This window comes from Microcaecilia unicolor, chromosome 3 (genome assembly GCF_901765095.1).
Source record: "Microcaecilia unicolor chromosome 3, aMicUni1.1, whole genome shotgun sequence".
Lineage (NCBI taxonomy): Eukaryota > Metazoa > Chordata > Amphibia > Gymnophiona > Siphonopidae > Microcaecilia > Microcaecilia unicolor.
The window spans coordinates 39,875,722-39,892,998 of record NC_044033.1 but is presented as its reverse complement, the minus strand read 5'-3'; the positions used below and the strand labels follow the sequence as shown (position 1 = coordinate 39,892,998).

The 17,277-nt window shown below is 40.8% G+C and overlaps 1 protein-coding gene across 1 annotated transcript in view; it reads left to right on the top strand.

The window, feature by feature from the left end:
* The window catches only part of NRXN1 (neurexin 1), a 2,115,739-nt gene that overhangs the window by 222,312 nt on the left and 1,876,150 nt on the right, over positions 1-17,277 (top strand). Inside the window, exons 4-5 of the mRNA XM_030195841.1 lie at positions 13,074-13,103; positions 15,260-15,271. Of these exons, the coding sequence (XP_030051701.1) occupies positions 13,074-13,103; positions 15,260-15,271 (42 nt within the window). The remainder of the gene's footprint in view (positions 1-13,073; positions 13,104-15,259; positions 15,272-17,277) is intronic.

Here is a 17,277-nt window from a genome sequence, read left to right as displayed (position 1 = left end):
TTAGGCCCTTCTCCAAATAAACCCAGATCATCCATCACATCCCAGTAAAATCACATACAGCAGTGTGATAATACCCTGAAACACCCTGGCTGACCAGCTAGTACTACCCTGCATTTCACCGTCAGCTGGAGTATACCACTATGACAAACTCAGATCCCTTGAACAAATATAACAGAAACCCAAGACCAGGGTAGAAGAGTTGTCAAATACTGGAAGAAAGAGAGAATAAAATATCTCAACATCCAGTACCTTGGGTGCCTAACAACAATGATGCATGAACTGTAGAAAAGTTGGCCAGTGCAACAGTTGACTCCACCCATTCTCCATTTTTCCTCCTCAGTAAGTGAGGCCCAAACCAGGACCCCAAATTGTTATAGGCAGCCTTCAGCGTGGCCTGTGCTGTCTTTCTCTTATCTGTTATTGCGTTCGTATCCTTGTCACTGTTGTTAAAATTATTAATGCAAACAGCTGAACTTTGGAATGGGAATTTAAAAAGGGAACTGAAATCAGTGTGGGTTAAAGGTCAAAATAATGGTAAGACTGTCTAGTTTGAAAGTACCTTTAAAAGGAAACAAGAACCATGGAAACTGAGCGCAATGATTATCTGTCCGGAATAAACGGTAAGTACATGTCCTTGCTGGTAAAACACATGAAATAGAGCTTAAAATATTACAGACTATAGATTCCTGTTCCCTAAAATTTCAAATGCCCTTTATACACTTAGGGGCTACTCTAAGTGCCAACTAAGAAGTGTGCTCCTATGATTGTTACATTCTACTCCAATTCAGTAGTGCGCGCTCTAGTGTTCACTACAACAGATATTAGGTCATTTCTTTCAGACGCCATAGAGCGTACAGAAGTTTGACTTGTACACTATACAGGGACTCCTGAGGTGGGCCCTCGCAGCCGAAACACGATTCGTATCGAGTCCATTACATATTTTTGAATAAAACTCCTGCTGTGAACTCTTTGAGTCCGTTGGATATTTTTTCTACATCATCCTTTGTATCACCTCCGCTGTGTTTGCCTGCTTATATTGACCTGTGCGGAGGTTTTTTGTTCTTCTGTGCTTGTCGATAAAAAAGGATGCATAATATTTAGTACTCACGAATTTCCACTCACGTGCGAAAAGCTTTAGTGAAAGCAGTGACATTCCTAGGGGGGCGGACACCTGGGGCGGCGCCCCGCCCCCCGGGTGCAGCGCCCCCCCCCCCCCGATGCAGCGCGGACCCCCCCCCGGCCGCTGGGGGGTGCTGCGGCGCGCACCTGCTGCGAGTTTACTAACTTTGCTCGTTCGCTGCAGCTCCCTCTGCCCCAGAACAGGAAGGAACCTGTTCCGGGGCAGAGGGAGCTGCAGCGAACAAGAGAAGTTAGCGAACTCTCACAGCAGGCGCGTGCCGCAGCACCCTCCAGCGGCGTGCACCCGGGGCGGACCACCCCCACCGCCCCCCCCCCCCTTGGTACGCCACTGAGTGAAAGGGCCCCTTATGTTCTTTATAAAAGTACCCATTCTCTTTCTCATTATTTGTTTTCTTATTGACATTTCTATGCTGTGGACTCCATAGTTTTTCTTAGACACAGCATAAGCAGAAAATAAGATGGTCCCTTCCACCTCCCCCAACTGTACTCTTACAAAATTATGAAAAGTAAAATCTGCGAAACTGGTTGTTCAGGTTTTTATTTAATCACAATTTTGTTTTTCTAGAATTTGGGGCAGTTTCCCTTATTTTCAAAGAAAATACCAGTTTCTTTCCAGGATAGCATATATATCATTCTCACAGACAGTCAGCTTCTACTTATAAATATAATGTAAACACTTTTTCATGTGTTTGCCACATTATGCCCTTAAACTGCATCAGTTATATAAATAAGACCGAGGAAGAGTCACATTTGCTAACAGCAGGTCTGTTTTATTTATTTAATTTATATCCCACATTATCCCAATAGTTCAGGCTCAATGTGACGAGCAACGTATTGCAATTAACAGTACATTTTTAAGTTATTTTGCTGGTAGTTGATGCAAAAGCACTTTTCTTTGTGATATGAAAGTGGGTTGCAGTGATGCATAGTGCATTACATTGTATTTTGTGAAGTGACATATAGATCTCCCTGTTGGGCTGATGGATATCCTGGAGTTCGGTGTATAAGAACAATTCTAGTGTCTGTCCTCAAACATCTTTCCCACAATGCTCTAACAATTAAATTCCACATGTAAATGTGTGCCCCATCCACATTCTACCGAGAATCAACTCCAGTGGCATGCCATCCATGTGTTTGCCCACCTGCAAACTGCGTGCTATCAGACATATGTGTGCAGTTACCAAGTAACAGGCAGCATATTGGTATACATACACGTTCCCCCGAATTCAAAAAAGGGCACGCAAACTTTTGCACCCAATTTTGAGCGTCATCCAGAGAAGTTCATGCAACTTAATTGATTAATGAGCCAATTAACATCAGTATTTGGATGCGGACAATCAATTATTGATGTTACTTGGCACCAGTTGGGGGTTGCTTTCTAAACTGTCCTTCTCTCACTTCAAAGTCCTTTTGAAAACTCACTTTTTTTCCTCTTGCTTTAGTTTTTTCACCTCACGTTCCTTTTGTTCGGGTTGCTGGCCACTGGTCGCCTGTGCAGCTGGCTATCTGCTTTTGTGTGTTTGCTCTTGTATGAATGTCGTGTCCTATAGATTATGGAGTTCTTTTCTGTTTTTATTTTATTTTTTTTGTGAACCGCTATGATCTTTCATAGTAGTGGCAGTATATTAAAAATGTTAATATACATAAACATCTGGCTGCATACTATTCTATAAGCCTGTGCACCCAAATCCCATAGCGTATAACCCAAAACGGGGCATGGCCATGGGCGAGCATGGGCGGGTCAGGCGGATTCTCAAAAGATATACACAGAGTGCTATATATAGAATTCCAGGGATGCGTGCCCAACTTACATGCCAGGATGTACACCAGGATTCAGCTGGTGTAAGTCTTTGTGCCCTAGCTATGGTAAAAAGAGCCTTATATGTATCTTATCAGCTGACTGAGGTCCTACTCCAGGATTTTCTTCCACGAAGACCTGTTCTGATTTGTTAAACAGGGATATGTTTAAAGGTTGAAACAGCAGACATAGCTGTAAACAGGTAAGTTGTAATTAAAGTTATTTCAGCATTCTCAGCATTCACTCTTGAACAAATAAGTCCACTGAATCTTCTTCATTTAACTTTACATGAAGTTATCAATAGAAATCAAACAAAATAAAACATGGAAAAGAAAATAAGATGATACCTTTTTTATTGGACATAACTTAATACATTTCTTGATTAGCTTTCGAAGGTTGCCCTTCTTCGTCAGATCGGAAATAAGCAAATGTGCTAGCTGACAGTGTATATAAGTGAAAACATTCAAGCATTACTATGACAGTCTGACAGGGTGGGAGGATGGGGGTGGGTAGGAGGTATGCATGGGGTCATCAAAGCATATCATTGATATTCTAACAGGATAGGAGTGGATAGATGAGGGGAGGGTGATCAACAGAGAAATACAGCTTTATGGTTTATAATGGGCTAGGAACCCCAGATCCTTGTTAAGTCCTTTCTGTTGGGTGTTAAAATATTCAATCATTCTGACTTCAAAGGTCTTACGTTCTTGTATGGTTTTAAAGTTACCTTTCAGGATTCTCACTGTGAAGTCACTGGTACAGTGTCCTGGTCCTGTAAAATGCTGACCAACAGGGGTGGGAGCCCTACTGGCACCTAATGCTTGAATGTTTTCACTTATATACACTGTCAGCTAGCACATTTGCTTATTTCCGATCTGACGAAGAAGGGCAACCTTCGAAAGCTAATCAAGAAATGTATTAAGTTATGTCCAATAAAAAAGGTATCATCTTATTTTCTTTTCCATGTTTTATTTTGTTTGATTTCTATTGATAACTTTAAGAGTGGACTAACACGGCTACCACACTCCTCAACTTTACATCAATAAATTATTTGTTTAAAATGGTACACTGGCCATCTCACTGAATATTTGTCTAAATATTGTTCGTTATTTTCTGGATAAATCTCATTATATACTGCTTCTATCTTTGGACCTCTCTGCAGATTTTGACTTTATTGATCACTCTGTTTTACTTTCCTGGCTGTTTTCCATGGGAATTACTAACACAGTCTATCAGTGGCTTGAATCTTAACTTGAAAATAGACAATATACAGTTCATTCTGCTAACACACAATCTAAACCATTTCAATTCACTTCTGGTATCCCTCAAGGCTCCATTCTCTCCCCCTTACTCTTCTATATCTTTTTGGCACCCCTTCTCACTTTGGCCCAATCTATAGAACTGACTATATTCATGTACACCGAAGACATCCAAATTCTATGTCCCATCAACCTGTCAGATTCTAATGACATTACTTCACTTAACTCTTGACTTAAGCTTGTAACTACATGACTGTCTGACAATAAACTGGTTCTTAACTCTGAGAAATTCAAAATGCTCCTATTCGCTCCTACTAGCATCTATACCCTTTCCCATTCTCCTAAATGGTTTTCCTGTTAAGTTAACTCAATCCACATGCATTTAGGGTTTACATTCAACTCTTCCCTCTCTTTCCACGAACAAATTTCTAAAGTAATGCAACTATACTTCTTTAGATTATGTCTTATCTGATCTATTCAACCTTTGTTAACCACTCAGGCCTTGAACATCCTGATTAATTCCTTGGTCATCTCTCAATTATATTATTGCAATTCCCTCTACTTAGATCTCCAGATCAAAGATCGACAACACTTACAATTAGTCCAAACTACTGCCATCAGAGTTCTCCATCATCTACAGAAATTTGACCACGTCACTCCCTACCTTATGTCCACTCATTGACTCCCAATTTTCCACCACATTATTTTGAAAAATTCTTCTGTTAATTTTCAAAAATCTTGCTGCTTCCGAACCGCTCTATCTTCTGAGATATCTCTCCTTATACTCAAACTAGAACTTTAAGCTTGTCACAACTCAGTCTTTTATCTATTCCATTATATCAAGAACTTTTTCATGAACATAGTAGGTACACTGTGTTTTCATTCCAAGGCCAAAAATTATGGAATTCTTTACCACCTCATCTTAGAAAATTTACTTTACTATCCCTTTTCAAAGCAGAGTTAAATACTTTTCTCTGTCAGGATGCTTTCACCTAGTTTTCTGCTGATAAAGTAGCTTCTACCTAGCCAACAGAACTCCATACCTTATTATTTTCCCCATGCCCCCTCTTTCCTGTACATATTATATAGTTCTACCCTAGTTCCTCTTATCTCATGTTAGTATTTTATGTCACTTGTTTTTTTACTTCTGCAGAGGATGGACTCAACAGTTGGAAAATCAGCTCAGGGGTTGACAGCTCTTATAAGTAAAGTTGATTCTTTGACCCTTTCTTTAGAAGCGGTTAAAAAGAACATGGAAGGAAAAGTGGAACAAGTTGAGACTGAAGTAAAAAAACTTAAGGAAGTTGTCTCATTTATTTATTTATTGTTAAAGATAAAATGGTGATTTACCACAAAATTGAACAATCAGAGAACTATAATAGGAGACTTAATTTGCATTTATTAAATTCCCATAAAGTCATAGGAATATCTCCTCTGGAATTGTTAAAAAATACCTGATTGAAAATGTGAAGTTCCCTTTCAAAGCTATTCACCAACTTAAGATATATTATTTATCTGATGCCCCCTAATAAATCAGAGGGTAAACCTGGTACTTCTAAAAATGAACAGCTAAAATAAGGAAAGATAATAACACTAAGGATTTGATTACTATTTTGGAAGAATCTTTTTCTGATTTGAAGGACATTACTTCTTGTTGATTTTTGAGCAGGACTTAAATGTTATCATGAGACTTTACTTTCAAAATAGTCAAGCGCAATTTTGTTGTCAAATGATTTGGATTTTTCCAGATGTTACAAAGTCAACACAATGAGAGATGAAGTTAAGAAGCTTGGGGCTTCCTACTTGTTAGCCTACCCATGTAAATGTCAGATTTGCTATTTAGGGGTGTATTTTTTGCTTCTGAACAGTTCAGCTTCAGCTTGGAGAAAAGACGGCTGAGGGTAAATATGATAGAGGTCTATAAAATAATGAGTGGAGTGGAAGGGGTAGACGTGAATCGCTTGTTTACTCTTTCCAAAAATATAGTAACATAGTAAATGACAGCAGATGAAGACCTGTACGGCCCATCCTGTCTGCCCAACAAGATAAACTCATTTTACATGGTATGTGATACTTTATATGTATACCTGAGTTTGATTTGTCCTTGCCATTCTCAGGGCACAGACCGTAGAAGTCTGCCCAGTACTGTTCTTGTACTAAGTTCTGAAGCTAACGTCAAAGCCCCTTAAAATAAACACTCCAGCCCAGCACTATCTATTCAGTCACGATCAAGGCGTAGATCGTAAAAGTCTGCCCAGCTCCCGTTTTGTTTCCCAATTACCGGCGTTGCCACCTAAACTCCACTAAGATTCCATGGATGTTTGAATTCCATTACCGTTTTCATCTCCACCACCTCCCGCGGGAGGGCATTCCACATATCCACCACCCTCTCCATGAAAAAATACTTCCTGATATTAGTCCTGAGTCTGCCCCCCTTCAACCTCAATTCATGCCCTCTAGTTCTACCGCCTTCCTGTCTCCAACTAGGGAGCACGCAATGAAGCTAAAATGTGGTAAATGTAAAATGAATCAAAGAAAACTTTCCTTCACTCAATGTGTAATTAAACTCTGGAATTTGTTGCCAGAGAATGTAGTAAAAGCAGCTAGCTTAGCGGGTTTTTAAAAAAGGTTTGCATGGCTCCCTAAAGGAAAAGTCCATAGATCATTGGGGTAATCCACTGCTTATTTCTAGGATAAGCAGCATAAAATCTATTGTACTTTTTTGATATCTTGCCGGGTACTTGTGCCCTGGATTGGCCACTGTTGGAAACAGGATACTGGGCTTGATGGACCTTCGATCTGTTCCAGTATGGCATGCACTTACGTACTTATGTACCTAAAAAGAATCTCTACTGAGGTTTTGCCATTAGGAACTTTTTAAAATGTATAATATATGGAATTAATCATGTTAAGCTTTTTACTTATTGTATTCTCTTTTTTTTTCTTTTGTGAATCTCCTATATTTCTAGCCACTTCCCATCTTTGGTTGTCTAAGGAAGAGATGTTGTATTGTGGTTTCTTATTATTTAGCTTGAGCATTTTTCATATTTTAATGTCTGTATTTCTGGTATAAGCGATTATGCTTGGATATTCATGTTAAAGTTCATAAATAAAGATATTTTTTAAGAAATATTTTCTGTTGTTGCTTCTGAGTCTACCCCATGGAGATATTATTATCTCTTCTAGAGCTCCATTTGTCTGAAAATATTTTACTTCCAGGTGCCTGCACTCAAATTCCACTGATAATGCTTCAGTATGTTCATCTGTCCTTGAATTTCAAAGTACTCTCTATATAGAGGTTTTCCTTGAGGGTGCGTAAGGGCCTACGTACATCCAATGCACACCAAATCAGCATTACTGCTCGGCTATCACATGCCCCAGGAAGTAACTCTCAATTTGGCGCATGCCGAAAACATTTGATAGAAAATATTTTCTATTTTCTACTGATGGGCGCCTACCCAGCGGTAAATGGCTGCCGGCACGCACTGCATACTTACCATCTGGGTAGCGTTTGAGACCTTACCTCTAAGTCAATGGGTGGCAGTAAGGTCTCAGGCCAAAAGTGGACATGCGCTGGTTTTCATTTTGCCACATGTCCATTTTACAGCCCACTAAAACATCCCTTTTTTCCAGACGCTATACAATAAGGGTCCAGTGTGTGCCAAAAACATGCATCCACACCTTTGTAAAAGGGCCCCTTAACTTGGGATTTTGGCTGCAAATTTTTGGCAGTACCTTTTGGGGGAGTGGTTTTTTTTTTGCAGGCCATGCACGAATGAATGTCCTTGAAGAAATGTTTTGCCTGTTAATCAGTATTTTGAGATATATGTATGTTTATTTGTAGTCCTCTAAGAACTTTAGATTAGGCAGAATAAATGTTTTTAAATAAATAAATATTCATGTAGGCCATACTGAGAGCTAATTCAGGTCCGCAAATAGGAGGTAAGTGGTCTGGGTTAACCATCACTTATTCTTGAACTCTTCCAAATGTGAGGCTATCCAATTTCCTAGTCTGCTCATCATCACTTCCCCTTGTCCTACTCTAAACAATCTCCCACTCCCTTTACGTGACACAGTTAAGATTCTCAGTGTGACATTTGACTCTTAAGATGTCCTTTAAACCACAATTTGATTCAGTTATTTGATCAGCATTCTTTGCAATACATCACCTACGTTTACTCCGTGCACTCCTCTCCTCACTTCTGCTGTACACTCTTTTTCTTCTTGTAATCTCTCTCAGTGGCGTTCCTAGGCTGCCTGACACCCGGGGCGGATTGCCGATGCGCTCCCCCCCCCGGGTGCAGTGTACCCCCCCCGGCAAAATTACCCCCCCCCGGAGAAATTATACCCTCCCCCCTGGGTGCATTTTTACCTATTGGGGGGGGGGTGCCGCGTGCCTGTCGGCTCCGAGTCCGCTCGTTCCCTGCTGGTCCCTCTGCCCAGGAACAGGAAGTAACCTGTTCTGTGCAGAGGGAGCAGTAGGGAGGGAATGAGCGGACTCGGCCAACAGGCGCGCGGCACCCCCAGCGGCATGCACCCGGGGCGGACCGCCCCCACTGCCCCCCACCCTTGCTAAGCCACTGATCTCTCTTTTGAATTATTGTAACTCTATATTCTGGCCTTCCCCTGTCATTGCTCAAATATTTACAACTCATTCAGTCCACTGCTGTCAGGCTTCTACATCATGCCAGTCACTTTGATCATGTTACCTCTCTTGACCTTGCTGAACATTAACTTCCCTTCTCGGCTTGCAAGATTCTTCTGTTCATGTTTAAAGCTTGTCTTCCACCTGCCTACTTGAACAATCTTCTGGTCCCTTATGCTTTACCATTCACTCTCCATTTTTCCTTCTCAAACCTCTTGACCCATCCTTCCTCACAGTTCCACACCAGCAGGAAAAAGGTGATAGTGCCGTTGTATAAGTTTCTGATGATGCCTCATTTGGAGTACTGCGTGCAGTTCTGGAGACCGCACCTATGGAAAGATATAAACCGGATGGAGTCAGTCCAGTGGGCGGCTACGAAATTAGTAAGCGGTCTTGAATGCAAAACTTATAGGGACAGGCTTATGAACCTCAACATGTATAAGCTGGAAGAGAGGAGACATGATAGACACGTTTACATATCTCAAGGACATTTATGTACAGGAAGAGAGCCTTTTCCAAATGAAGGAGAGCTCTGGAATGAGGGGGCATATGACAAAGTTAAGAGGGAATAGGCTTAGGAGTAACCTAAGGAAGTATTATTTCACAGAAAGGGTGGTGGAGGCGTGGAATGGCCTCCAGGTGGAGGTGGTGGAGTCGAGGACTGTTCCAGAATTTAAAAAGGCATGGGATAAGCATGTGGGATCGCTTAGGAACAGGAAGAATTAGGGGTTACAGAGGATGGGCAGACTAGATGGGTCATATGGTCTTTATCTGCCATCATGTTTCTATGTTTCTAAAACCGCTTTCTGCTATCCTGGTCCCTCACTCTGGAACTCCCTCCCTTCTCACCTTCGATTGAAACAGTCCCTCCTCAAATTCAAGTCCTTCCTTAAAATCCACCTCTTCTCTAAAGCCTCTCAGACTAATCATCTTTATCTATCTCTGATGATCTTATTGCTTATCTATTCTTTACAACTTTCTTCTGGTCCAGTTTTTCCTGACTGCTCAGTACAAGATCCATTATCACCCATACCCTACCTCTTTTAGCATTAGGAGTATGCAGCCTAAAAACTATTGCTCTATATCATTTCCTGTGTAGTTTATTGGGGCATGCATTTTTTTTAAAGTTCATTATAAGAGCAATACCAACAGTGCACTCTCTTGTAAAGGATGTGTTGTGCTTTGAAAGAGGGTACACTTTTTCTGAATAGTGCATAGTATTAACAACACATAAAAACATATTTTTTTCCTGTCATTTTGGACAAAAATTGCACAAAATGACATGAACAATGCTGTTGATAGTCCCCATGTCATTTTAAATGAATATCCCTATCCACCGGCATATTTCAGACCACTACCAAATACTGTACTTTCTGGTTTATCGCTCAGTGGACTATTTTTCACAGATGACAACCAAATCTTAATCAGATTGGGCAGATATAACAAAGACTCTAACACTCTAGAAAAAGAATGTTCAGTCATTCTATTTAACAAAAAAGAATGGAACACTTTCCATGATACATAAGCCCCCTGATATTCAAAAGCATTTAACTGGCCAGGATCATGGTGAGTTTAGCGGCCATATTTGGTCACGTGAATACCAGGCCTATCTTTGGCTGGTTCAAACTTAACCAGTCAGTGCTGAGTATCGGCTTGCCCTATTAAGTTTGAACTAGCTAAAAGTAAACTGGATATTTAGTGCTAGTCTCTTGAAACAGCCTGGCATTGAATATCCAGGCTCAGCGCCAACTGTGAGAGTTAAATGGGCTAACTTTCCTGTCAGAATATCAGGCCCATGATTTTTTTTTTTTTAACATTTCTACGCCGCACTTTCCCACTCATGGCAGGCTCAATGCGGCAGGCAATAGAGGGTTAAGTGACTTGCCCAGAGTCACAAGGAGCTGCCTGTGCCGGGAATCAAACTCAGTTCCTCAGGACCAAAGTCCACCACCCTAAGCACTAGGCCACTCTTATGATTCAAAAAAGTTATCCTCATGGAAACTGGCAGCCAGTGCAGATTGACAAGAACTTGTGTAATGTGATCATACCTATTTACACCTGTTAATAACCTAGAAGCAGTGGCACACCACCCCAGGGTGCAGCATGACACCCCCCCTCAGCGCATCACCCAAGCCCCCCCCCCCCCCCCCGAGTGCATTCTTGCCTGCCTTGTGCACACTGCTGGGGGGGTGTTGGTTCCGCTGGTTCCCTGCTCCCTCTGCCCCGGAACAGGAAATAACCTGCCCCGGAACAGGAAATAACAGGACCACCCCCCACCACCCTGCCCTTGCTACACCACTGCCTAGAGGTTGTATTTTGCGCAAACTACATCCTCCTCGGATTGATTTTTAAAAACCCCTGATATAATGAGTTGCAACAGCATGGAGAACTATGGAGAAGTAGACTTATAGGCTAAAGGCCATAGTTATCGATGTGGGCTACCGTTAAGATGTGAAACTTTATTGTTAACCTGATAAATTGCATAAAATAGGGCCTGTACAAAAATAGCACGAGTCAGTAGTAAAATAAAATATCTTAAAAGTGGCCCACTAAGCCCATTTCTAATGCATCCCTAAAATATGGCTTTTTTATTTTTGCAGATCCCGCACAAACTTTTCCATTAGCACGAGACCTGTAAAAATATTAACATGAGAGTAGGTACTACCTCCTATTTAGAAGGTGCTAAGTGCTCTTGCATTGTTATCATTATCCAGTTAGCGCATGCTAATGTTAACGCGCTAGCTGGATAATGCTTCCATGTCCATTCCCCACCCATGACATTCCCCATCCACCCAAAATTATAAATAAATAACACATGATTAGCACACAGTGAAAGACAAATTACTACAAAATGCTTTAATGTGTTTTACTGTAAGCCTATACTTTAGTAAAGTAGGGGGTTTACCGTACTTTAATCCATAAATGCAGGGCTTTGGAGTCAGTCAGAGTTGGAAGAGCAGTTTTGGGCGGACTTGGAGTCAGTACAGTTTTGCCGATTCCAACTCCAGTTTATTTATAAATAAATAATTGTGCTGGATTTAAAGCCTAATATCAGTAGGGAGTCAGAGTTGAGTCAGGGTGAAAGGTTTAGTGTACGGACTCCACAGCCCTGCATAAATGTTTGTAGTTTAAAACAGCTGAAATCCAATTCAAGCTTTTTCCTGCATAGTGTGCATTCCTGGTCTAGGGAAGGCTTAATATGCAAGATAAGAGTGAACCTGCCAGGAGGACTGGCCTTTCCTGGTGGAGAAGGTTCTTCAAAATGGGAAATACAAATGAATAGGAAACAGTAGGAACTGACTGTGGTTCCTCATGAATTAGACTCTCTGGGCTGAAACTGCATGCATTTTTTTTTTTCTTTTGGCTGAAGAGTGATGTGCTTTCACTGCTTGTGTTTCCTGATCTTGTAGTCTCAAGAAATGCAATTACATGGGGCGATCATTGTTATAAAATGTATTTGAAAACAAAATTGCCAAGCAGCAATGAGTACTTTAGGCATGCCATCTGGGATGTGGGATTCTGTTGAAATATCCATGAAAAATGAGTATTTTGTGAGCAAACTAATGTATACCGTATTGAAGATATCTCAGAAAAAAAAAGGTCTGTTATTGTAGAATCTGATATCTGTTATTACATGTGCATGTAAGATTACTTTTCAACTCTAGAGCCTATATTTATTTCTATCATGTATTTCTCACAGAGATTGAGGCATCTTTGCATTCTCATTTCAGTGTGACAGAAAATTATTTTTTAATTTAATGATTTGGTGCTCATTTTTAAGGAGGGGAAAAAGATCAGACCCAGCCCATTGTTCACATCTGCAGATTTGATGTTTCGTAATAGCTGGAGGAAAGTGCGTCCTCTCCCAGATGTGTCTCAAGCGATATTATCAAATTGCACAAAAGAGAAATGGCATATTTAAGGAATTGGTTTGACTACAAAATCATTTTCTTCTTATTTTTTTTTCTCATACAAACTATTACGTGGAAGAAATAGCGCAATATGGGATTACCCAGTGTTTCAACTGCCGTTCTATTATACTCTCCCCAAAGCATTCCAACCGACGGTTGCAAAATGCTTCTTATTTTTGTTTTGTTTTGGTATTTCCCTGTGTGATACAGACATCTCATAGGAAACAGATGCCTGTCACAAGTCATTTCTGTCACTGTGACAGCACCACCTTCTCATGCTCCCTTGTTCATTGCTGACTTTGCTCTTGTTTCCCTTCAAGGTCTGGCGCACCTGATGATGGGCGACCAAGGTATGGGCTCTGTTCCTTTTCCACTCTGCTTTCATTGTTTGTTCCTGCTCTGTAGCTGCTTTCAATCCATCACTGCAAATGATGGGCAAATGCTTGTAAGGTGTCTTTTGGCTGCAAAATAAGCACACGACTTTATGCACATTCTTTATTTTCCGCTTCACATCTTAAGCTTTTTGTTTTTTTTTCCCTATTTGTTTTCGTTTCTGCGCAATCGTAACAGAAACAAAATGAGGTAGACACGGAGCTGATTGTGGTAATCCATGCACCGGTCAGGCAGTGTGCAGTTCAGGGATGGGGAAGGGTGCCTGTTACCACTGAGGCAAAAGTTGGACGAGAACATTCAGGAGGTCACGAAAACCAGACGTATTTTGTACCGAGAGTCTCTTTCCACTGATGCATGGCTGAGTGGAAACATGCAGAAAGCACCTGCTCCCAACGTCTGGAATGCGAGTTGTGTCTCTTATGGAAGATAGTGTTTTCTGTATTCACATCCCTTTCTTTGTTTCTTTATGTCGTATCATTCATCATAAGAAAGCATGGGTACGTCTGAGCTCCTCTGCATGCACCTCACTGGAAAAAGATGTGTCGCTTGACCATACTGATCGCATTCTCATTTGTCTTCAAGAGGGTAATTCTATAAATACACGCTAATAGTTATGCACCAATTACTTGCATATTTCCTTAGAATAACAATAAATGCATGCATATATTTGCATATAATGCATCTGTAAATGCCAAAATTGCACATAAACACCATTCAGTAAATATGTGTACATCTTGCAGAACGTACCTCACTTATGCACATATCCCCGGATTCTACATAGGGGAGTCTATAAATATTGCTTAAAATATTGGCACTGAAAAAGTCATACCACTGATCCGCCCCGATCCACCCATGGCCCTCCCATTCCTGCACCCCCTTTTCTGACAAGTGCAAATCCTGCATCTAAATTCACATGCGTATCTGTTAATTGAATCTAAGTAGTGCACATTTTTAGTGCCTTTTATAGAATTGGGAGAATGGCGCCCAAATCCGGGTGCAGTCCTGAGATATGCGTGCAATTGGCTGCTCGCTATTCTATAATGCTGAATGCCCAAATACTGTAGCGCACAACACAAAAGGGGGTGTGGCCATGAGAGGGGCATGGGCGTGTCAGGAGCATTCTGAATAATTGTGCACATTGATATAGAATATTGGGTCAGTGTGCCTAGCTTGGGTGCCAGCATTTACACCATATATCAGCAGGTATAAGTCTGGTGCCCAACGTTTAAGTGTGGGGAATTGGCACTAAATACGATTCTATAAAGGCCGTGCACCCTTTAGAGAATCACGCTTGGCGTCAAACCTTTCTGGTGCACATTTTTGAACATCATTTATAGAATCCAGCCTGTAATGGACTAGATTCTATATATAGTGCCTGAAAAATCAGCTCCGAAAATATTAGACACAGTTTATAGAATATGCCCAGCAGCTGTGCCAACGCCTAACTCTAAGTGCATGCATTTACAGCACATAAAATATGATGTAAATACCAGCACCTATGTTAAGCACAGAGCAAGTGTATTCTATAACCCTGCATGTACATTTTCAGCCCGCCCAATCCATGCCCTCGACCACACCCCATTTTGGCAGCACACATTCAAATTTACGTGCACCTTTTTACAGAATACACCTGGCAAGTTGTGCGTGTAAATCCTAATCAATAACAATTAGTGCCGGTAATTGCTTGTTAAGCGGCAATTATCCGCACTGATTGGCTTATCTAATTAAATTGCACACACAAGTCCAGAATATGGCCGGATTTGCGCACGCAATTTCAGCCGCGCTATTTAAAATCTGGGGGAGTGTGTAGAATTCTACAAATCCCGTGCATATCACTGGGACTTAAGTGCACAAAAGCTAGCTCTATGGTACATATTTTCTCTTTTTACATTAGCATTAAAAATAAAATAAGTGCCTACATTCCTTTTTTTAAAATAAGCTTCTACTAGACGTTCAATTATAGAGTTACCCCCATCAAGTGTGTATTTTATGATTTCTCCTGTTTTATTGCTATTGCACCAACATAGTCGTAATAGTTATTGTTATTTCCTCTTCTTTGTTCTCTTTTGTCTGCAAATGCTTTCTTCATGGAACCATTTCATCAAATCCATAGGTAAAAGTAAAGGTATTAAACAATTCTTTTCTTGCTTATAAATTCCATATGTCTAATGTATGTATGTTACCAGTAATAGCAATGTGTTAAAAGCTGTTTGCACTGATTATGTGAGGTAGGTAAATGTTTTTATTGTTTTCCAATTTCATGGACATGCCATTAAGGTAAGGTAATAGCAGCAATCTTAAATGTGAAAGCCATGCAGTAGCGTTTTGAATGGATGATGTGAAGCATTAGTTAATAATAGTATTGAACTGGAACGAGTTACATACTCTGAAGATGAATTTACAGTCAACATTACAGGTATGAATTTAATTATTACTAGTAAACTACAGTCGGAATGAATAGTTTGCGATGTTGCCATGCCGTTTATGAACATGGAGTGATCCTGACGAGACCTTACCTGGCTTTGATGTAAGTTTAAGCATGGATTTCACTAGTATCAGAAGGTCCTCGCCATGCCCTGCTCTTGTACAGTATTTGCTAGTAAAAGACTTGCCTAAGATAAGACTAAGAAAGAAAATAAAGGAAAAGTGGGCAGCACAGAAGAAGCAAGGTCTTGTTACTCGGATGCGTAAACTGGTATACCTGATTCTAATTCTGACTAGATGTCGAAGGTGAAGCATTGTTTTGTTTTGCCATTGAACAGAATGACGTTTTTGTGCTAACCCTAATCCACAAGCAGTAATTAAGAGATGCGTTTTGTCATTTCAGGTATGTCTGTTGTCTGTTTTTCAAAGGGTGCATGTTTTATCTATAATAAACAGATTAGAAGGCTTTGGTAGGTTGTCAGGCACATCAAACTCAGTGACTCTAACCAGCCAACTATGAAACCTGTGCGACCCAGCTCACCAGAATTTGGAGTGGTCCAAACAAGGTTGGCACTTTTTTGACTTTACTGACTGGTATATCACTGGCTTTCCTTTTCTTATTTACCTAGAGAAATCACCCCCAAAGCCATTTACCGCAGTAAATGTGAATTTTATAAGGGAAATTGACATGTCTAAAAATCACCACAGTGGATGCATTCTATGACATTAATAAAGGGCACTCCTAGGATATGGTTAGGTTATGGAGGTAAAGCACACTCACCAGAGATCATTTTTTACTACATTTGTCTGCTTGCTTTCCTACTTTTATCTGCACACAGGAAAGGGAGGTTCAAAGTCTGAGGGTAAAGGCAGATAGTTTTCTTTGAACATCACCTACTAGTTTCATAAGTAGAAAATGTTCTGTGGAAAATTGCTTCTGTTCTGTTTTATTGCCAGAAATCACAGAGAATTGTTTAGGTTATTAGTAATATTTCTACCCATCTACCATATGGTCAAGTGGGAAAATCTAAGTCAGTTTGCATTAAACATTGTTTGACGTACCAAAGTAAAAGTATATTTACAACCATTTCAACGGAATCAATATAAATGTCTAAATTAAACTGAGCCTCACAGATGGATGTATAAGGCCCCGATATTCATGGATCCATTCCGCTTACTGGGAGCAGAATCAGATTTTTAGCACCAGTATCTGAAAATACACACTGACCTCTCTGATGCCAGTGTGGGGGGATGGAGATATCAGTTATACTGGTACTGCCAATCGATACTCTGCGCTGTTCTATCTCAAAGCAGGACATAAGGGCATTGCCTTTTGGACTTATCAGTTTTAGTGCTACTGTTATGTCACTGGACTTATGCGTGCAAGAATTTCGTCCACTGCAATTTTGGACTCAGTATTCCTCCTGTTCTCCCCCACCCCCACACTTACCTCCAGCACTCAGGGGCAGGGCTGCTGCCTGCTCACTGCTGCTGTCAGGAGTCCTTGAGCAGAAGGGGAAATGTGTGCTGCCCCAGGTGGTGACTGTAAGGGAGGACAGAACAGACTTCCTGAAGAACCATTATTCCTCAGAGGCACCATTTGAGATAGCCCGAGAAAGGAAAGAAATGGAAAACAAAAATAAGGATGCTATAATGCCTTTGTATGGTGCAACCACACCTCGAATACTGTGTGCAATTCTGGTCACT